Raw genomic sequence first — 23,330 nt, forward strand, 5'->3', positions numbered from 1 at the left:
AAAGACAGAAAGATTCTTTATGTGAGAGCAACTGAAATGTATCAAGCTCTGCCTAGGGATGGATGAAAACCAACTTGAGAGCTTATGGGTAAGGATTAAGGGAGATGCTAATATGGTTGACATTGTTGTGGGTGTTTACTACGGGCCACCTGACCAGGAAGAGGAAGTCAGTGAGGCCTTCTACAGGCAGCTGACAGTAGCCTTACGATCACAAGCCCTGGTTCTCAAGGGGGTCTTCAACCACCCTGATAGCTGCTGGAAAGAGAACACAGCTAGGCACACACAGTTCCTACAGGACACTGTTGATAACATTGTGACACAGGTAGTGGAGGACCCTAAGAGGGGAGGTGTGCTGCTGGACCTTGTAATGACAAATAAAGGAGGACTGGTTGAGGATGCGAAGACTGGGGGCAGCCTTGGCTGCAGTGACCATGAGATGGTGGACTTCAGGATCCTGCATGGAGGAAGCAGGGCAATAAATAGGATCACAGCCTTGGACTTCAAAAGAGCTAACTTTGGCCTCTTCAAGGGCCTACTTGGAGTAATCCCGTGGGTTAGGGCTCTAGAAGGTAGGGAGGGTCCAAGAGAGCTGGTCACTATTCAAACATCACTTCCCTCCATGCTCAAGATTGGTGCATCCCCATGAGGAAGAAATATAGCAAAGGATGCAGAAGACCTTCATGGATGAGGAAGGAGCTTCTAGTGAAACTTGAATGGAAGAGAAAGGTCTACATAATGTGGAAAGAGGGATAAGCCACTTGTGAGGAATACAGGAATGTTGTCAGAGCATACAGGGAAGCAATGAGGCAGGCAAAGCTCCATCTGGAATTAAATCCGGCAAGCAATGTCAAAGACAACAAGAAGGGCTTCTTCAAGTACATCAGTAGCAAACGGAAGACTAGGGAAAATGTGGGGCTGCTGCTGAATGAGGTGGGTGCCCTGGTGACAGAGGACACAGAGAAGGCGGAGTTACTGAATGCCTTCTTAGCTTCAGTCTTCACTGCTAAGGCTGGCCCTCAGGCATCCCAGGCCCTGGAAGCAAGAGAAGAAGCCTGGCGAAATGAAGACCTTCCTGTGCTTGAGGAGGATCGGGTGAGAGATCATCTAAGCAAACTAGACACCCACAAATCCATGGGCCCTGGTGGGATGCACCCATGAGTACTGAGGGAGCTGACAGATGTCATTGCTGAGCCACTCTCCATCATCTTTGAGAGGTCCTGGAGGACAGGAGAGGTGCCCGAGGACTGGAGAAAAGCCAATGTCACTCCAGTCTTCAAAAAGGGCAAGAAGGAGGACCCAGGGACCTACAGGCCGGTCAGCCTCACCTCCATCCCGGGAAAGGTGATGGAGCAACTCATTCTGGATGTCATCACTAAGCCAGTGGAGGAAAAGAAGGTTATCAGAAGTAGTCAGCATGGATTCACCAAGGGGAAATCATACCTGACCAATCTGATAGCTTTCTACGATGGCATGACTGGCTGGGTAGATGAGGGGAGAGCCATGGATGTCGTCTACCTTGACTTCAGCAAGGCTTTTGACACAGTCTCCCATGATATCCTCCTAGGGAAGCTCAGGAAGTGTGGGCTGGATGAGTGGTCGGGGAGGTGGATAGAGAACTGGCTGAATGGCAGAACTCAGAGGGTTGTCATCAGCGGCATTGAGTCTAGTTGGAGGCCTGTAATTAGTGGTGTCCCCCAGGGGTCAGTACTCGGCCCAGTCTTGTTCAACTTCTTCATCAATGACCTGATGAAGGCACAGCGTGTACCCTCAGGAAGTTTGCTGATAACACAAAACTTGGAGGAGCGGCAGATACAACGGAAGGCTGTGCTGCCATTCACTGAGACCTGGACAGGCTGGAGAGTTGGGCGCAGAGGAACCTGATGAAGTTCAACAAGGGCAAGTGCATGGTCCTGCACCTGGGGAGGAACAACCCAATGTACTAGTACAGGCTCAGGGTGCACCTGCTGGGGAGCAGCTCTGTGGACAGGGACCTGGGAGTGCTGGTGGATGACAAGTAGACTATGAGCCAGCAGTGTGCCCTGGCTGCCAAGAAGGCCAATGGGATCCTGGGGTGCATAAAGAAAAGTGTGGCCAGCAGGTCGAGGAAGGTTCTTCTTCCCCTCTACTCTGCCCTAGGGGAGGCCCTTTCTGGAGTACTGTGTCCAGTTCTGGGCTCCCCAGTTCAAGAAAGATGAGGAGCTACTTGAGAGAGTCCAGCGCAGGGCTACAAAGATGATTATGGGACTGGAGAATCTCTCCTATGAGGAAAGGCTGAGGGAGTTGGGCTTGTTTAGCCTGAAGAAGAGAAGGCTGAGAGGGGATCTTATAAATATCTTAAGGGTGGGTGTCAGGAGGATGGGGCCAGAGTCTTTTCAGTGGTGCCCAGCGACAGGACAAGGGGCAACGGGCACAAACTGAAGCATAGGAAGTTCCAGCTGAACATGAGGAAGAACTTCTTCACTTTGAGGGTGATGGAGCACTGGAACAGGTTGCCCAGAGGGGTGGTGGAATCTCCTTTTCTGGAGATACTCAAAACCAGCCTGGACAAGGTCCTGTGCAGCCTGCTGTAGGTGAACCTGCTTTGGCTGGGGGGTTGGACTAGATGATCTCCAGAGGTCCCTTCCAAACCCTACCATTCTGTGACTCTCTGAATTTTGGATAATAGGTCTTTTGATATTTTTCTCTCCAGGTAATGATTTTTCTGAAGCAGAAATGGTTGACAAATGTAGTAATTCTTAGTTGTCAGCAATAACGGAGACTTGACATTAATAATTATGGACATTTCTTGTTTTGATTAGGGAATGGAGACTATCAACCTTGGTTTTTTGAAAATGTTTCACAGCGCTAAGATCTTCCATTCTAGCAGAAAAGTACATATTGAAACCTGACACAGCCCATAACTTCTGAGGCTGAAGTCTCAGATCTCAGGTAAGGGACTGTATCAGGCTGCATTTTTGCGTAACGTTTCTTAAATTCTTTTCCCGCTATGAATGTTCTATCCCTTCTCTCATCCCTCCTCCTGTCACCATTCAGTCATTTGTTACCTTAAGTTGCTTTATCTTTGCTTGGACATCACACTCTGAGAAATGCTCAATGTTGGTCAGCTGCAGATCCATTTCCGTTAACCATACCAGGATGCTATCACGTGCTGTCTCAAACTCCTCACGCTGGCCAATAAAATGCTGGGGGGTGGAAAATGGAGTGACATGAAACGACCAAATAACCCAAAAAAACCCAGCAACAGTGGTTCTCTGAAGAAATGGCTTTCATGTCCTTCAAACCTAACCTAAAACTCTGTACACCTCCTTTCATTACCTACATGCTTTCTAAGGTTCTTTTTTCAGTAACATCATTTACAGCTGCAATTAGTTGACCTATGAAAGTTATCTTCTGTGAAGGTGGTGGCATTTGAGGTCACTATGCATTTCCCTACAGACTTCGTGCTTTGGTTACCTCAGACAAAGTGAACTGATAAGCTCCCTTCCTCTTCCAAAGGTAGAAATTCCCTGAAAACCACTGTGCGAATGCATTAAACTGGAAGATTCCAGAGTACCCCTGGTTCATAAGTATAATAGTGAAACTGAAGTGCTTAAAAACGGAAATACTTTTAGCCTGCGCAGGATGGAGGCAACTCGCTTTTGTAAGTTGTCCCATCTCTGGTTCCCCTCATGAACCATCTGCTTGAGGCTGCAGTCAGAGTCAGTGCGATTCTCTCGGGCCAGGCGGCGATATTGTTTATTGATCAGTTCCAGCTGAGTCAGACTTTCATGCACTTGTCTCTGGAAGGCCTAAAGCAATATGAACAAAAGACACCATCAGGTTTTTCATTCTTGAAATCAGGATATATATAGAAGTCTCTCCTTTTATTTTGACCCTAACTTCTATACTCTGACCTGTGGTAGCTGGTGGATTTCACTATGTATGCAGACATCTGAGGGCTATACTATTAAGAGGCTGCCTTCTGATTAAAATGAATGAAAAAAAAAAGAAGAAAGTTTACAAAACTGACATAGTTCACTGAATGAGAAATTGCAACATGAATACCTGTTATAATGGCAAAATTAGCACAAAAAAAAAAAGACTCCCCTTGCTACTCAATCATATGCCTTTGTATTTGAGAACAGAAACACAAACAATGAATATAAAACATTCATTTTAAAAAATGAACAGAAATCGAAGATTCCTGTGGCTTCACTGGATTTCCTTACACATATGGAATTTGCTGAAGTGCAAACATTGAGGAGATATGAGCAATTGTTTATTCTGCGTTTTGCCAAAAATAGTGAAAAATTGAACTGAAGGAATCATCTCTTTACCTTCAGTATACTGGTATACAAGTAAGTTTTGTCTTAAAATTTTCATGGAAAGACAATTTTGTGAACATCCATACCAGCTTATGCCTGGGCAACTGTCTGCACCATGTACTCTCAGTGCTTCCTCTCATGTTACGAAAGCCTGTCACCCAGCTGGGGAGCAGAAATAGTAGGTGACTTAGCCCATGAGTTTCATGTTGTGACTAGCAATCACAAAGCAAGTTGAAAAAGCACCTTGTACCGAGCTGACTGAATTAATCCCTTCAAAAATAAATAAAAAATGATGAGTAATATATTAAAAAACTACTTGTTTTTATGTTGTCACAGAAACAGAAAAGCAACCAGTCAGAGGAAGACTTGAAAACAGACTACACCAGCTGTCTTTTGAACACAAGTAGGTTTTGGCTCCCATTGTAGTTCTACAAACTTACTCCCTGATACTCCTCGCAATGCAAATAAACAGTCAAACGCTCCTAAAATTAGACACCGCCCTGTACCTTCTGTAAAGAAATTTTAATTAAAATCAGCTAACACATGAGATTTCTACATAAACGATACATACTCTTAATACTGTACTAGTCAAATTTGAAAAAGAAATAAGCATGTTTCTGCTGTAATATCAGAGACAAAAGTAAAGAAGCTGGTTCAAAAAAAAGAAAAAAGATCAAAGCCTGTACAGTGCTCTCAGTATCACTACGCCTTTCATTAAATGGCCATCAATTTGCATAGGGGACAACCAAGGAGGAAATGGGCTTGCAACTGGGGTGAAATGCTCAGTAGAAATGAATTAACTTAAAATTGCACAAAGAGGCAATTCTCACAGCAGAGGCACAAATCTGACTATATTTATTAGGATGATGAAATCTAACAATGTGCAGTTGTTGTTTCACGTGTTCCCAAGCCTTGTCCAGCAAAAGAACAGCTGTGTATGTCTTCCATTTTTTCAGTTCAGCTACACAAGAATTCATCTGTTGTGTTCCTTCCTGCAACCGCTGCCCATTTCTCCATATACAACTGGAGAAGAAGGAGTTTGATTTTGTAGAGTGAAGTCAGTGAGAGCCATCTCTGACCTCTGCTCAGGAACTGGGCGGGGGGAGGTGGGGAGTAAAAGTAGAAAAAAAGATCTAGTTAAAGCAGAAATCTGCTTCAGTTAGTATGTATACATGGCTGCTGACTTTACACTGACTTCACAGTAAAGCTGCTGAATTCTGCTGCATTTGAACACCACAGCTTTTGTTGCTTGCATTCCTGCTTTTTGGTAGATGTAGAAACTAGGTGCTCAGAAAAAAAAAAAAAAAAAAAAAGAAAAAAGAGAAAGACACAAACTGCAGGGAAAGCAGGCTTCTGCAGAGGCTGCTAAACCGTTGTCTTCACAGCTAGTTCCTGCTGACACTCTGTAGACAGTAAAAATTCCACAAGTCTGCAGGAGAGGGAAGGTCACCGTTTATGCTGAGGTTCAGTGAAACAGACTTTGGGCAATGTCAGATCAGCTGTAAAAATCAAAGACTGCCAAGATATTTTTAGTAGTGTTTCTCATAGAGAGACTCACTAAACAAGAGATTTAGATGCTGATCACTGAATAAAGGGACAATGGGAAGGAAGCATGAGCGAGAGTACTTGTGTGCAGGAAGCAAACGTTTCTATACCATAGCAATCTATCTCACCATAATGAGGTCTGGCAGTGTTTAACAACAAAACCTGGCCAGTACATTCAGAAATGTGAATGTCAGTTATAAAACTTGAATCAGTGCTTCACAGTTTATATTTTTGAATCAATTGTTAAACCAAAAAGTATTACCTGGTGTTAGATATTGTTTAAAATGTGCATTTCTTCTTCACTGGAAATACTTTACAGCAACTGACTGTTCACAGAATTGCCTAAACAATTTGTTCTCTTTCTTCAGAATTGTTTTTCTCTCTCATCGTGATATATTCCTTGCAAATATGAAACCAGGCAGAAGATTTTCACCTGTGACTAGCCACACGACGTGTGTGTGTGCTTTACACACAGGTATATGCCCCACTGTAACTATGAGACAAGCCATCACATTGTAGTAGATGCAACGGAGTTACATAACAAACTCTTAAGCATTGACTGAAGTGACAGCTTGTCAGTTTTGAAGCATGCACTTAACTTTTAAGTCACAGGGGACACCATGTGGACATGTAACAGTACTTGCAAGAGCATGAATTTCAGGTATGAAGATCTAAAATGGGGATATTGTACCAAACAGGAGGAGCATTCAGAGGACTGGTTTCAGAGAGTAACAGAAAGAAGAGGAGGGAAAAAATTAAAGCAAAAGCTAAAACATGCAGCATGCCTGTGAAGAGGTACCTGCTGAAGGAAGGTTTAGGAATGCTCTACTGACTGGACATATTAAAAAGTTGCAATCATAAAGAAAGCTGAAAAATCTAACACTGGTGAACAAACAGCAAGTGAGAGTGAATCAATTTATTAACATTTTCAGTTGCCACCTTCCACTGCTTTTTCATCCTAGAAACCTGCCATTGAAGGCAGGTACAAAATAATGAACTCCACTATATTAATACAGTGTCTCTGCTGAGTGACTTGTGTATGGGAAGGAAGAACACTAGCTGGCTGCTTTTATGTGATCATCAGGTATTACATTTCAGCTGTTATAAAATCACCTCAAATTTCTTCAGTTCTTCCTTAGCAACCGTGTAAAGCACACCAGAGGAGCTTGGGAAAGCAGCTGTCCTCTCAGAGGTTTTTAGCCAGTCTTCAAACCTGGAGTAGTCATCCAAAAACTTTTGCCATAGCCGCCACGTCTCTTCAATTCTGCAATAAACAATGGAAAATTAGGGAACGCTTGGGCTGAAGGCCATCTGACCTACCAGACTTTAACTAATCATCTACAACAGCAAACTAGCACTGCACCAGACAACAACTGGCTCTTAATCTAACTCAGACAGCCAGGCTGATAAACAGACCACAGGGAAGGCTGGCTAGAATAAGATGACAGCAATTTTTTTTTAATGCCTCTAATTTTGGAATCAGTATAAAAAGAAAGTTGTAAGTATGCAATAGGAGCTCTAAAAATCTAAGCACATGCTAAGTAACTTTTGAAATACAGTCCCAGTGTAGGTACCTAAGACAGTATTTTAGAGATTAGAAAATCCACACTGCCTTCAACTGCGGAAATTTTTCTTACAGAATTCTAAATATGTTGCAGCATGTATAGTAAAGTTCTCAATCATTATTCTGCATTGCAAAGGGACATGAAGATTTTTTTTTTCCATTCACCAACAAGTGGTAAAATACTATTTCTCAATACACACTGTAAACATATCTTTATTTTAAAAAAGAAAGTTAAAAGTTACTCCAAAGTTTAATACAAACAATGTAACTTCAACTGGATATGTAAAAATAGTGGCTTACTCTTGATCCTGAAATCAAATTGGCTTAACACTGAGACTGTAAAATCCCAAGAACTTCAATAACACTTGATTCAAAATAACAAGATTTTTTTTGGGACAGGTTGTATTACAGCAGAACTTTGTATGTTTTTACATACAGAATGCATCTTTCCCTAATCTTACATATGCAGGTCTGAAAAGGACACGATCCATGCAAAATTCATGCTTTATGGCCAATAAGTTGCTTAACCTGAAGTTTGACATTGGGAAAGTTGCTTTTTAATATGAATAACTGTTTCTAGTGCAATAAAGACCTTAAATACTGATGGCTCAGTTAACTTACTGGTACAAATCTACAAATAGCATAAGTTGTACATTGCAAGAATATAAAATAGAGTACGATGTGTTTTTCCACATGAACTTAAAATACTTCTGAATTAATTTGCTGGACACAAAAGTATGAAGAGCCTGTATATTTTCAAGACAGGCTGTGTCAAAGATAGAACTTGTAAGTTGTCTTTATATATATATATACACGCTATACAAGAATTACCATGGCAATAGTGTAAAATTACTTAAAGATGGCAACCTGTGGATATAGAGCAGCACAACTTAAAACCAACATTTTTTTTTTTGCGTAAAATAGAGAAAACCTTTACTAAACACATTAAGAATATCCCGCAAAACCATAGTTCATATAAAGTTCAATTCAGCATTTTGAAAAGTCATAAACTTCACCTAGAGTTCTTGATATGACCTTGTAAACATCACATAAATCTGATCAGTAACTTTAAAACATACAGAAATATTTTCACAAGTACAGGAGTTCAAACACTTAAACTTGTATTGTTACTGGTCAGCACAGAGTATATAGCATTTGCCCAATCTAGCCTACATCATTATTGCTATCAAAATCACCCATGCTATCCTAGCTGGGAATAGAATGAATCCTCTGGATATCACGGGCGTTCAGTGTTCAGATGGTCTCAGCATGTGCAGTAAACCAGACCACAGCCAAGATGCACTGGCACTACAGCCCACACTTTCTCAGCAAAGCTAAGGTGGACAGATGCGGAAACTTCACGAGTGTTCAGTCCTAAAATTCTTCCAAATAAACAAAATCACACATAAGAGAAACTGTTGAGGAATATTAGGTGCACAAAAACCCTAACACCTGGAGTAACATTCCACCCATTCGATAACTAGTTTCCCCATCAGTCTCAGTAGTTCTAGGGTAAAATTAAGTGCTACAGCTCTCCCTTTTAGGTCATGTTTTCTAAATCTCTTGGAGCCACTGCTATCACATAAGCTTTCTCCAGTTTCTCTCTCACCATTTCTATGAGGCATAGGAAATAAGACATAATTTCATCAAAGGCCTTGTAAGCAAAATTTGATAATTGATATCTGTCTTGTATAAAGGCACATACAAATGCCACACAACGCCGCCGCCGCCGCCCCCCCCCCCCCCCCCCTAGTGTACGATCTTTTTCTGACCCCTACAGTCCTTTCTTCAGTACTGCAACCCTACAATATACATCCCATCCTGTATTTGGGCCTGTGGAAGAAAATACTAATTTGTAGGCATTTTAGACTCACTTAAGTCGCCTTTCCATTGACATCGCACAGATGTTCCTCCACCTTCTATCCAGATTGCGTGTAGCCTGCTGGATAGAGTCACATTCTGCTTCTGTGGCACAAGCATCACAGTCATGAAGAAGCACTTCGCACAGATTGAGAACAGATGCCACTCCAGTACTGTGTTTTTCTATGTCCCTCTGAAGTTCCTGCAGGTGAAGAAATCAATTCTTAAGAGAAATTGCAAAACATGCATAAATACAAACGTATTTATCTTCTACTTATCAAAAAAAAATTAATAAGCTTGCAAACAGGAGAAAAACATCCAGTGAATACCTATTAAGAGACTGCATCTGCGCAAGTGGTGTTGCAATGTTGTCAATGAGGCCAGGAGAACCTGGCAGCATGCACAGCTCTCCCAGGGACTACGAACGCCAAACCTTCACCTGGGACAAACTGCCAGAGCTCTGCATGCTCAGCTGAGCATCTTTCACATACATTTAATCAACATCACCAATAAGTGGTGGAATTATTCCCAGCCCTTTCCCATTATTGCAGAGAATGTAAAGCAGAAGTTAGTAGAAGTGTGACAAGAAAATATGTTCTTATATACCGCGAGGGTTTGGTGGAGGTGCCTTTCATGAATCTACTCTTCCCCAGGTGAGTTAGCTGCAAAGTGGCATGTCTGACACGGAGATTGGCAGCAGCACATGTTGAACAGTGCATCGCTAGTAGGAGATTTTTCTTCCTTAACTTTCCAATTCTATAGCATTTAAACTGGAAGTGGAAAATGAAAACTTAGGACAGCTAAAGAAAACACACTTACACTGTCTTAGCACTTACTATATGTGATGACTGTTATTGCTTCTGTTGGTTTCTTTGTTGCAACAGCTTGTTCTACACTGATGGCAATGTTTCATTTTGAAGCAATGTTTCAGCTTCAGTTTTGAACTATAGGTTCAAGTTAAGCCATAAAAGTAATTGGCTGTTGCTGTTGGATCAGTGCAAGGAAAAGAAACCTTGCTTGACTTTTGCCTACATTTGAAATGAATCATCAGAACAGTAGAGGGAATAACCAGGATGGACAGTAACAAAGTCCAGACAATGTAATTCCAATAGGGACAAAGAAGTACTAATGTGACTACACCAGAAAGTGATATATTGCATCTAGAATATTATGTTAATCTGTAAGGATAATTAGAGAGGTGCAGTTTTATTTAGGAGAACAAGAACTTGTCAGCTTGAGGATGAGTAGAGATAAACTGCTCTTTATAATTCTGCTAGCGAAGTAAACTATAACATGCAAACACACATAGTGTCAGCATACTGTGTCTGTCCACATTAAGGTATAACTAGAGGAACTTTTCTTACAACTAGCAATATCATGTTCTGAAAATGCCTTCCACCAGGAAATGAGATGTGAATGTAGAATCTAAAAAATTCAGCAAATTTGAAATGGAGCAAGGTCAACTTGTATCAACCATCTGATTTGGTTGTTTGTGATAACTGGGGCTGGACTCAGTGAAGTCATCTATTCCCTCTTCTCATCTATGAAACAGAAGGATATTTTGTGAACATCTACATGAGACCATCAAGTCGAAAATCACAATGTTTTCTTCCTCATTGCTGGCCCTTTCACTTGCCTGGAAAACACTCTTCCATCATGATGTCCGAGTACTTATTGTCATTTCTGCCCATCCCGAAATGTTATATAAGGGTGGATACTATAAACAGATGCAATGCCCTATGAAACACATAATCCAGGCAGCTATGAGACTTGAGGTTAAGCAAGTTCAGGTAACGCAATCTCCCTTCTGCTGTTTTGGAGTAGAGCAGTAGTGAGAGCTGCCAGTTGGTCCTGAGGATTCCTAAGGATTAAACTTTTTTATTCAACTACAGAACCTTTCTACAAGCTATGCCGACACTTTTTTTTCTCCATAGCCTTATATTTCTTTCCCAGATTTTAAAATTTTCTATGTTTTTTAGAGAACAAACAGCCTTTGGGTTAGTTGACAAAGGAGCATCACATTTACGCACTGCTGTCACCTACATACAGCTTTTTTTCCTTAATCAACCCAAAAGCAAACACCATTCTTCACACATTTCAAGTGGTAGCAGATTGAGAAAGTAAACAAACAAGTAATCCTTGAAATGCAGTTTGTGACCCTAGGAATATACTGCAGTGAAATTACCCTACCTTCCCCAGCTTCATTTCTACCTTTAATTTCACTACAGAGACCAGCAATCCGCAAAGCTGATTCTTGGCTGAAGTAGATGCTAAGAAGTAGGCAATGGAGTTACAGAAGTGGAATTTGGCCCTCATCTTTCACAGCATAATATTTTTAATTTAATTTTGTATATGAACAACTGGTAGCAGTATGAGCAGGGAAGATAACATCACCTCAGTGGAATATCAAACATGGAAAAGAATGTAAGATCACAAATGGAAGAACAGAGAGGGATGAAATACTTGAGAAGATGGCCAACATACCTTCTGAGATGCAGTGGATAGTGATATAGCCTCTGACTAATAAAAATACTGGTAGCTGTACACTGAAGGTGGTTGGTTTTTTAAAATTATTATTATAACCACGCCTTGTAGAGTTATGAAATTAAATCATCATGAAGTATCCAAACAAGGCACCCTCCCAGGATAAAATTCACCTCTATTTCTCCCCTTTGGAATTCAAAGTAAACTACTCACACTGCCACAGAACATCACTGCACACAGTCACTGTGCAGGGCTCACCAAAAGGAACCTGCAGAAGGCAGTTACAGCAGTCTCTGGGCCCAAAGTAAGTCCCACAAGAAGTGGTTGTAACAAACTGTGGGATGCTAGTAAAAAATCTCAAGTATCTACTCTGTGGATAGCACTGTTTAGCCCTGCCCAGCACTTTGTTGTCTCAGAAACACCACTCTTTAGTGATGCTTTTGTGTTATAAATTATTATCCCTACATAAATTACATATAGAATATTAATAAGCAATTCTGTGCAGCCATGTAGCAAATCAGTTGGGTAGCCGTCAAAAACTCCGAAGGGATTCTTGGGTCTCAGGCCCACACTCTGCTTAGAAGAGCAAAATGCCAGTTTGTACACTTCACAAATTAATTAGCCCTAAAATATTCTGGCACTCCTTTCCTCACGCATTTCTTTCTCCTCTGGAGAAAGAACTCAGGAGAGCATCTAACCCATCTCCAGTGAGGCACCAGAAAGGTATTTTTGCCAATAAATAACCAACATGAACACAACAGAACAACAGTCCTCCCCAGCAACGTGCTTCTAGGTAAAACTGCACTGGGTGGTGAAGTGGAACAAGAAAGAGAAATCTTATTAGGAGTAACATTAGTTTTAATGCCAAAACCCAGCTGACTTAACATTTTTCTGCCTGTTCCGGTGTTGACTATTTTGTTCTAGCACTGCATAAAGTCTTTGTGTGCTATAAACCAACCGATTTAAACTTTACATGTATAGCTCATGCATCTTTGCGTGCAAAGTGATTCTCAAACAAGCTGCAAAATAAAAATGAGTTAGAAAGGTTGCTAAAAAATAGTCATTTTCAAGCATGTGCAAAATTTGCGAAGTCTAATAGATGTCAGTTTTAAAAGCCTCTGAGAACAGACAATTCAAACAAACAAAAACCACAAACCCCACAGGAAAAACAATTGCAGTAACTCGTTCAGGTTACATCACTTGGTACCTTACCTTTCTTGGAAAGGTCAACCAGCTCCTGGTGGATTCGATGTCAAAGCCAGCAGAAGGCTCTATAAGTGACACAGTAAGCACCACTTGCCTTGATATTTAAACACTTCTTTGCCTCATGCCCTCTCAGCATTGAGCTGGGTAGGGGCAGCCCAAGTACACTCTAGTTTGGTTCTCCCCATGTCATCTTGCATCTGATAAGTGTGTTGTATTTTACCTGCTGTTCATTTAGCTTCCTTTGTATCTCCTCAGAGTCACAAGTTTCATAGACGATAGGTTTGGACAGCTCTGTCTCAATGTGGGCAAGCCAAGATCTCAGGCTACTCATGTTTTTATCCAGCTGCTGCACTGCAACAAGGGTCTCCTTCAGCTTCTTTACCCTGTAAAGAAAAAGAAACGGCAGCATAAGTACACCCTGAAGGAGAATTTCCACAGCATGTGTTTCAGGAAGTTTTCAGAGAAATTTAACTTAGATGGCAAGTTTTGTTCTGAAGTCTTCCTTTATTATGTAACAGAAGTATGCTACATGTGCAAATAGTCCCGCACTCATAGGTTCCAGTTAAGAAAACTTAAGAGCTTACTAATGACAGACAACATTTTCAAAGCTTCTGTACCTCCATCAGTTGAGTTAAATGTTTGTTAAAAAAAAAATTTCCTTTCTTAAAATGAACTCAGACACACCAAAACCCCAAAATAATCTAAGTAATTTACTTGTGCATTTGACCAACAGATGACAAAAATTCTTAAGACTACTAATAACTTACCCATTTAACCAGTACGGGTGGTGGAGTGCACTGAGTGAACAGGGCTTTTTCACGCTGGTGCTTTCTAAACACTGAACTACATATCATAGAATGGTTTGGGTTAGAAGGGGTCTTTAAAGGTCGCTGAGTCCAACCGTCCTGCAGCGAGCAGGGACATCCTCAACTAGATCGGGTTGTTCAGAGCCCCGTCCAACCTGGACTTGAATGTTTCCAAGGATGGGACACCTACCACCTCCCTGGGCAGCCTGTTCCAATGTGAAGACTTGTCCTTGAAGAAATAAGTTTTAAAAAGAGAGATCCAGCTGAGAACTTAGTGAGAATTCCTGAATCCCAAGGGCTGCTATAAGCTGTTCTTGGTCCTAATGGACTACTTCAGATTTAAACAGATGAAATTGGTATGTAACTGCATGGTGATTTCCAAGTAGCATTTTTCTTGAAACCCTGACCCTGTAACAGTAATGGCCAGGAAAAATTAAGTAGTGGGAGTCTTTTTACTGAAGAGAACATTAAGCTTAGAGAGTGAAGAAAATTTGACTAAGTCTTCATCCTGTCTCGATATTTTTTCCTTCAGCCTGCTTCAACTGCAAAAAAGTCTGTCAGTAATTCCCTCCTTTCTATCACCATGTTATGTAACATACATTAGTGGATTCTGAAATTGTTTCTAAGCTTTTTTTTTTCCATTTATGTAGCACAACAAACACTTTTGATAACATTCCCTTTTATGCTTCTCTTGCTCTTCCATTTAAGTGTTTCAATATCAGAAAACTTTAAGAGATGTGTACAGCTGGGAATAGACTGACTAAATTGGGTTGAAAAATACAAGACTGCCAGATTCGTCAAACAAACAAAATGCCATCTCTGACTATTCTGTAATTCAAACAGAGCAATTCACATTTTTTCCATAATGCTAACCAGCATGTTTATCAAGTGTTTCCATATTTAAAGGGGTAGTTGTAGCTGACCATTATGAGTCTAATATGTGTGTCCTTTTCTTACCAAAGAGAAATGCAGAGATCTTAATGCCAACTTAAAAAAACTAAAAGTTAAATCTTTCAAATTTTTATCTCTTACTAGCCATCTCTTTAGATCACAGATGGTCAAACTGTGGCTCTTTAGCCTCACACGCTTAATAACAGTTTGAATGCATCTTCCTTGCCAGAGTCTCATGACTAACAGCTGCAGGGTTGTGATCTGAAAAAAAATCTGGGTAATCTGAAAATCTAGCTATGAAGGGAATGAATTCAACACAATTGTGCTGAAAGACTACCCCAGTCCCTATCATCAGGTTATCCCAAAACACAGCTATGTATTTAGCCTTGGAGAGATACTAGGAGAACAATCAATGTCTTGGGGCACCATCTCCTTGTCACCTATAATTGTCCATACAGTGCTTTGTGGGCTTGGACCAATTGGAACTTGCTCAGAGGGTGAGCAGGAGGGTTGGTTATCAGTCTTCTGAAACTCCCATACAGATTTTCAGTCTCTGATATAATGAAGAGGAGTGAAATCCTGCCCATTTGCTGCTCAGATTTTCAAGGCTGGATGCCACAGATCCTTCACATGCATGCTGGAGTGGGAAAGGGAACAATGAGTCATGTCAGCTCTGTGTAGAAGAAATGTCACTGTCATTTGCAAGCCCAAGCTGTGGACCAGGCTCTTCTTGTTTGCGACTGTAGAGCACTCTAACCTCTGTGCCAGATTTTATTTACATTTTGCCTGCAACATCTGATAAAGGGCCCGTCATCTAGAAAGTGACCTGTTTGCCTCAGGCAGACTGCATGCGAATACATCCCTGCCAGGGCAGAAAACAACCCTGGCCCAAATGGAGCTATTTTCAGTCACATGACCTAAGTTACTCAAGAGAGAAACAGAAAAAAAGCGCAACATACTAAAAGAACACTTCAGCTAAAACCAAAACCTACTGCTAAACCTGTCCTCCCACCAAACTGTTGCAATTCCCTGTATCAAAATTCCAAAAGTTAAAAAAAAAAAAAAAAACAGAGAAAAAAGAAAAAAGACAACTCCTTTCCTGCCCCCAGCTACATTTACTGTTAACACTGTTCTTTTTTTGTACTGAGTCTAACATAACAGGTTCCTTGCCCATGGTACAAATAGAAGCAAATAAACAAGTGCTCCTTGGGAGTATGCTGGGCTTACTTTTTTTCACTGAACTGCAATACAGTGTTGTGCCTCTAGCTACTCTGAATACATATCTGTGAACGAATAATAGATGTAATCCATCATGTCTAACAGTTTTCCTTCTGAATTTTAGCAGGCAAGACGCCTACGCTCTTCATCTCATTGCCTGTGTACAAATAATTACACAGTGTGTGTGCAACAAAAGCATCTCTCTCAAGAATGTAACAGCTCAAAATCTTGTCTTTCCATGCTAATAGCAGGGCCTGAAATTAAAGGGTTGGACCCATGACAGTTGTTTTAAAGGTTGTTTTTTATATTACACACACACAAGTCTTGCTACATTTTACAAATACTGAAGACTCTCAGAAAGGAAAATACTGCAGATTTCGGTTGTTTGTTTTTATGGTTTACTGACAAAAATCATAAGAAAATTTGAATGGGCTTATGACGCTTACATTTCCATGTTCCAGTTACTGCACCTTGGATTTCCCATGAAAGTAATAACTTTAGAATGTCTATTTTACATTAAGAAAAGGCAGTGGGAGAACAATTTGGAGCTGAAATTAAGCACAAATACCTTTAATTCAACTAGTCCTAAATTAGCCTTAGATTCCACTTAAACCTAAACAGGAACAATCCTGTAAATACATAACAATGCATCATATAGAACTCATAGCTACTGCATTAGCCATTTAGACAGCTGGTTACTAATATTAAACTTTAAAAGCAACATGAAAAAAGTCAGTAAAAGCATGATATCTAAGCCTGTACAAATCCAGTAAAAAGTAGAAAAGTTGTTTTTTTTTTAAATCTACTTGGAACTGGAGACAAAGTTTCAAGAAACACTCTATGAAATACTGAAAAATATTACACTATTAAAAAATTTTTTAAAAAAACAGTTTAAAAATGATATTTTTATGATTAAAAAAGTTTTATTGTCTGAAGTACGGTACTACTGCGTACCAGGACACTAGTACCACCAGTTTTGTTTGCTCTTCAGATCCCAGTTTCCCATTTGAAAGAGTAAATTTCGGGAACTCTGAACAACAGCAAAACTTCTAAAAAAGATAATGTTAACAGGGAAAAAGAGAAGCTGAATCAAAAATCCAAGATAATGTAGGCTGAGTTCAAGTATTACATGCAATTACAAAACAGTTGTTAATATGTACAGGACAGACCAGCTTAGATAAGTCTGACATACTTTCTTTATAGCCTCTCTCCTTCTCTACCCTTCGCTTGTAGCCATGCCCCTTTGATGACACAAACAGTGAGCAGACAAATACAAAGTCTGCTTTCCCTCATGTGTGTACATGCTCTTGTATTTAAAAACAGCAGTAAAACCAGTCTACAGTTTCTTTCAGACAGTTAAGAGATTTTACTAGTTCCAAGTCTGCATCAGTAACTACAAATTATTCTGGGATCCAAAAGTACTAGCTGTAAAACAAAGTATGCTGTTATCACTGACAACTGTTTTTAAACAGAGCAGAAAACAGTAATTTCTAGCAAAGGCAGTGATTCCTACATATCAGTATTTCATTTAGTTTCCCAGCAAGTCAAGACTTCAGAAAGAACTGTATCAATCAAAAGCAAACAAAAATAGCTGCCTGCCTTGTGATATCACAATTACAGTCTGGGAGATCTGAATCCACACTGCCGTCCTCCGCCATCCTCACAGCATGCAAGTCCTCTGCCGCCACCATGAAATATGCCAGCAATAAAAAGAAGAACTTCCACTCCAAAAGCCTGCAGTCACTGTGCTTTGGGCGGGGGGAGGGAAGGGGACACACTTCTCTTTGCTGGTGAGTACCGTGCAGAAAATGTTGCACGCCAAACAAATGTTAGCAGCCGTTGCTTGATAACATGAGACTGACTGGTGACAAGTGGTCATGTTTCTAAATAAAACTTGCATTCATCAACATGTGCCAGACTTGATCTCCAGGAATGTGGACCGTGAGTGCTAGGGGAAGAGATGAAAACACATGCAACAAAGCCTCCTTTGCAAAGCCTGAGCAGTTGCAGCAGTAGCACAGCTTCCTGGTGGTAAACCTGTGTAACATTTTTTGCACTGGGCTGACATATCAGAAACATTCATCTGAAAGGGTGCAAATGTTCTAGAAGGACGGAAACAGAAGTCTTTGGTGCAGAGACACAGCTACCTTTCTGTAGCTGCCTCTTCTGCAGCTACAGACCTCCTCAGAACGGAGAAGCAATTAAAAAGGGTGGGTAAGAAAACAGAATATTAGCAGGAAAGAAAGAAAGAAAGAGGTTTTTGCAGGTGAATGGAGAAGTTCCACCACACAGCACAAAATCAACGGGTAGAGATTCAGACTGGACGCATATTACCATACTATATTACTAAAGCGTTTTCATAGAGCACGTTCCACTCATTCACAGCTGTAGGAAACAAACCACTGAGAAAAATGCTCTAGGCAAGGGATGACTGCAGCTTTGCAGAAATCATGCAGGCTCTAATAATTTATTAATGCTGTCAGGGATCCAGAATATGAAAAGATGTGTTTTATTCTCAACACCACAGCAATTAATCTGCATTTAGTAGCTAAGTGCAGCCAAAATCATGTTATATGATACATTCCAAACTCCAGAATATCATAACAGGAACACAAGCCAATATGTAACAACGTATTCCGAAGAGCCTGTGGAGTCTTCTAAAAATTATCTTGGGGGATGAAAACCCTTTTGTCCAATGGGAATTAGACATCAATACAAGTACTTTGTACACACATGAATCAACAGCTTGGGCTTTAACTGCTATATAACTATGTTACAGCTGAACTAGCAAAATCTCCACAGCCTAGCATTAAATCTCTCACCACTTCTCAGCTTCAGCAATGCAACGTTCAAACTTTGTAGTTTTTTCACTTTGGTAAGCACTGAATTAATGGAAAGGGTTATATGTTAAATTGCATACAATAGTGCTGAGCATGCTAGTTGAGAAGGTTAAGTTGAAATGATCTGGAAATAAAAGTAAATAAATATTTTACAAAAGTTAGTTTAGAACTAGGACTTGACATCCTGCTTTGTGATAACAGGATAAGAAAGTTTAAGTGTATAATATTGCAGTTTATATGTCTCCACCTCAAGAATGATACAGAATCCTGAACTCTTACCTGTCCCTATAGTGGACACTAACCTCTAATACTGAATAGACAATACAGATCCTCTAAAGATGTGTTCTGCAGTTTCTGAATGCAATCACTTTTTACCAGAAACTTCTTGAAGATATTATTTGAACATTTGTCTGAGTAGGTGTTTCAAAAGACAAACACAAAAACATGGTAAATATACTTTATGCTCAACAACTGGTGATATATCACTTCCTCTGAAACCAGCAGGCTCCTTGACCGTAATGCACCACTTCCTGACCTAATTGTTCTGTAAGAAATATATAGTGTTCATTATTTTTAAATGAATCACTATAAAAGGAGCTTGAGCCACCAGAATGCTTCTGCTTACATAAAATTTACTGCTCCCATGCTTACAGACTTCAGAGCAGGAATACAATAAAACCACATGAAAAAAGAACGCACCAAAAAGGACAACAAAGCTAAACAAACCCTTTGCTGCTAATACAACTAAAGTATTACTAATTTATATGTCCTTACATCACAGAAGTGTCAAATATAAAATACATGAACGTTTTATGAAGTGTAAAATTGTGACAAAATTATTGTCGGTAATGGGAGGGAGGCTGTAGCATGACTCAACAGAAAGTGTTGAAACAAACAGACCAGTTTCTTCACATATCAAACAACAATCCTGTATTTTTTTAAGTTATGGAAACTGCTGTTATATTTTTGACCTGGAGTAAAGAAACTTTAAGCCCAATGTGCATATATCTACCTGCAGTTACTCTTCTCCATCTATGAAAAAGAGATCAGGCAGGAAAACTAAGACTTAGTTTTGGAACTGCTCTTCTCAAAATCCAAAACTATAAATGCACCATTTCAATTCCTCTGACAAGAATTTTTTGGAAAAACTACACCTGCACCCAGTTTTAAGCACTCGTCTGATGTGAGTTGGTACTGAAGCAAGGCTCTCTAAGTCTGACCGATCCTATGTTGTTCTAGCAGTGTTTTGAATTGACTCATCTTGAAAAAATGATGTCAGGTACTGTAAAATAAAACAGGAAGGTGAATTTCACAGAAATGTGTTGATGGTCAAGAATAAATTCATTTCACAGTCAATGATGAAAAGGCAGACAAAAAGATTTTAAATTCATGACATCCAGCATATTAATCTGCCCCATGTAGCACTTAGAACAAAGCAATTGTTTTACCTGGCTGCAATAAGATCTAGAAGATGTTGCCACCTGTCATTGATCTTGCCGAGTTTGTACTCAATCTCTGACGCCTTACTCTCATGGCTGGCTTTAGCAAGTCGCTCTCCCATTTGCTGGAGCTGGATTTTGTTCTTCTGGGCTACAGCAATTTCCTCTTGATAATCCTGGACAGTAAAGAGCAATCAGAAGTCAGGGTACACATTCTGAATACACTCTGCTCTACCCTACTAAATGAAACATACAAAAAATACAGGTGAATGTATAAATATATCTGCTATAGTTAAACTCTTTACAGGCAATTCTGACTGGACATTTAGCAAAGCATTCAGATGCCTTTGACTTTGCATTCACTTCATTCTCTGGTATGCTGGGAGGTCCTACCTCAAGACAGACAGGAAAATGCCACATAGCGAGACAACACCACAAACACACAGTCTTACTGGAACTTATAACATCAGTGTAAGGTAAAACCTCTGTTTCAGCTAATTCAGTATCCTCATTGCAAAACAAAAGAAGCAAGCAGTCAAAGAACAGTATGTAAGTATACATGCACTGCACTATACCTTTTTAAGTTTCTCAATCATTTCTTCTATGAGGATGTCGCCATTTTGAGAAACCTTACTTTCCATTTGTGTCAGCCACTCACAGAGCTCCTTGTTCTTCTCACTGAAGACAGCCCACTCATTCAGTCTCTCACTAACTTGTTGTCGACGTAAGGAGACCTTAAAACATTTGCAGAGAATAAATAAAAACCAAATAGTATATGCATTCAAGAGATGCTTGAAACACTTTGTGCCTCAGCATGAACTCCTCTGGCGCTGCAAAAGTGTTCCAGCCACCTACTTGTCATTAAAACAAACTGGAGTTGTACTGTAAAGACTTTGTGTGACTCTCTGAGTTTAGAGCTAAGTGTTATTCTCAGGTTTCCTGTTAGCTACATCCTATGCATAGAGGCAGGCATCCAAGCGTTACGCTCAGCAGCCAGTCAATATCTTGTTTTATAATGTCTTCAAAGATTTCATTAGAAGATAAAAAATAAATTTTCTTACAGTTTGTGCTCACTTATAAAATGTTATTAAGTATATGAATAGTTTCTTTTTAGTTTGAGAGATTAAATAAAAAGAATATCTAAATGCTTGCCCATAGCAAAAAAATAGATATAATACATAGCATAGTCCAAACTCCAAAAGACTGTGTAATTCATGCATGAGCATGATTTGTAAGTACAAAGCTAAATCAAAGATACACTATATTTTCCATGAGCAATTTTCTACTTGAGTCCTAATACACTCATTTCATGGATGACTATTTCTCCTGAACAAACATGACACCTTGAGAGATTCCAAAGGATTGAGGTATGCCCTGACAGGAAAGAACAGACATAAAACATTAAATGGACAAATGCTGTATTTAATGCAGGAGGAAGTAAAACATTGCTATGTTTAAGAAATTGCTATAGCAGTGGTACCATCTCAGAATATGAATAGTAACAGACAGACAAAGACAGACATTGAAATCAAAATAGTGGCAGAGGGTGAGCTGCAAAATCATCTCTCCAGTTTCAGACATTTGTACAACTACTTAATTCCTCCCCGTTGTGATCTGCATTGTTTCTGATTTTATATCAGCATTTCAGCTGAGAAGATGAAGACTGCATCTGCTCTTTCACAAAAAGCAGAAGTGATATGTTCTTTAGCTACCATGTTAGGTTTAACAGGGGCATACACATGATCTCGCATTTCCTCTCTGCAGTTGTAAACCTGGCAGCAGCTTTCCGGAAATAAGCAACGGTTGAACAAAATGTTGTACTAGGTTACATCCTGAAACATTCAGTAGACACAAAACTAAGATAAAACTTGTTTACTTCGCTCACTCCTTTACCACAAACACACAGGCAGTGACTACACCGTAGTTTAGATATGTCTACATTGGCTCATTCAAATGCAACTAACTCTTAAGTTCTGTGCTGTGAAGCATTTTTCCTAATTTGGGGGTGTTTTTGAAGCCTTCATAGGTACCTTACATGAGGTAGCTATTTCAGTTAGCCCCGCTATATCTGGACTACAATCTGCACTGAACCACAGAAGTAACATTAGGGTGATCTGAAAAGCTGGGTAAGGGAGACTCCACTACCTGGATTTCTAAGTGCAAAATGGAGGCAGGAAACACACTAATAGCCTGATGCACCTGAAAAATCAAACAATACTCCTCAGCTCATTTCACAGTCAAGCAAGTTACCCTCACACTAAGACAAATGCAGACACCAATGTCTGAAGAAGTAGAAGCTATCAGCAGAGATGAAGGTACAATACAGTAATTTTGAGTGGGGAGTGGACATCCTTTCTGAGCACAGCTCCTCCACCAAAGCACAGTAAACTGTATTACTACTGTGTTTTCCCCAGCCAGCCATGCCACAGTCCCACAGCACACAGTGTGGCTTTTTTATTGGTTTTTCAAGGCAGCCACGACAAAGTTCAAGAGATCTAGAAACACTAGCAGTAACTAAAGGAAGCATTTCAATGGACGTATCCCCTGATTCAGCAAGAGTTCTGTGTTGAATCTGAGTGTGCCTACATGCATCTTTTCTAAAATCTGCCACTTGCATTCAGTTTTTCTCCCAAAACTTTGGTAGCCTACACGCTCATATCAGTGCTTAGTACTATACTTACCTGGTGGCACAGCTCCTCCCACTGTCTGTGTAGAAGCTCAATGCGCTCACTGAGGATTGAGATATCATCTGCGCTGATATACACAGACAGGGTCTCCTTCAGCAGAGAGAGGTGTGCAAGGTCATCTGTCCATCCTTCAACAGCATTCTCTAACTCCTTATAAGAAGCACACAAGGAAAAAGGACCAGTTTGCTAATAAAATTAAAATTCAAATGTGTTGATGGAGCATGAAGATATGCATTGTTATCCTACTGAATTAAAGTGATATCTGAGCAGACCCACCATTTCAAGCAGACTGTTTGAGCCCCATTTAAAAGAAAAAGAAAACACCAGCCCCCCATAGGTACCGATATTTTCAGTTATGAGACAACTCCCCAACAGCAAATAATACGTCAGCCTTGTAAAAAGTAGTCACAAACTAATATACTACTCAAATCTCTCTAAAGTTCACAGGTATTTAAGAATTCCAAGTATTGTTTTGGACCTCTCTGT

At 40.1% G+C, this 23,330-nt stretch overlaps 1 protein-coding gene across 18 annotated transcripts in view; it reads right to left on the reverse strand.

The window, feature by feature from the left end:
- Window positions 1-23,330, reverse strand: part of SYNE1 (spectrin repeat containing nuclear envelope protein 1) — a 319,742-nt gene that overhangs the window by 22,545 nt on the left and 273,867 nt on the right. For 17 of the 18 annotated variants that reach the window (XM_075413801.1, XM_075413802.1, XM_075413815.1 and 14 more), the window contains 8 exons: window positions 22,839-22,994; window positions 20,733-20,891; window positions 20,167-20,333; window positions 13,184-13,346; window positions 9,288-9,475; window positions 6,963-7,113; window positions 3,606-3,788; window positions 3,045-3,182 (listed from right to left, as the gene is read on the reverse strand). In XM_075413801.1, coding sequence (XP_075269916.1) covers window positions 3,045-3,182; window positions 3,606-3,788; window positions 6,963-7,113; window positions 9,288-9,475; window positions 13,184-13,346; window positions 20,167-20,333; window positions 20,733-20,891; window positions 22,839-22,994 — 1,305 coding nt within the window. Of the gene's footprint in view, window positions 1-3,044; window positions 3,183-3,605; window positions 3,789-6,962; window positions 7,114-9,287; window positions 9,476-13,183; window positions 13,347-17,477; window positions 17,596-20,166; window positions 20,334-20,732; window positions 20,892-22,838; window positions 22,995-23,330 lie in introns of those variants that run through there. The other variant, XM_075413813.1, reaches the window with a different exon arrangement.

Source organism: Opisthocomus hoazin, chromosome 2 (assembly GCF_030867145.1).
Source record: "Opisthocomus hoazin isolate bOpiHoa1 chromosome 2, bOpiHoa1.hap1, whole genome shotgun sequence".
Lineage (NCBI taxonomy): Eukaryota > Metazoa > Chordata > Aves > Opisthocomiformes > Opisthocomidae > Opisthocomus > Opisthocomus hoazin.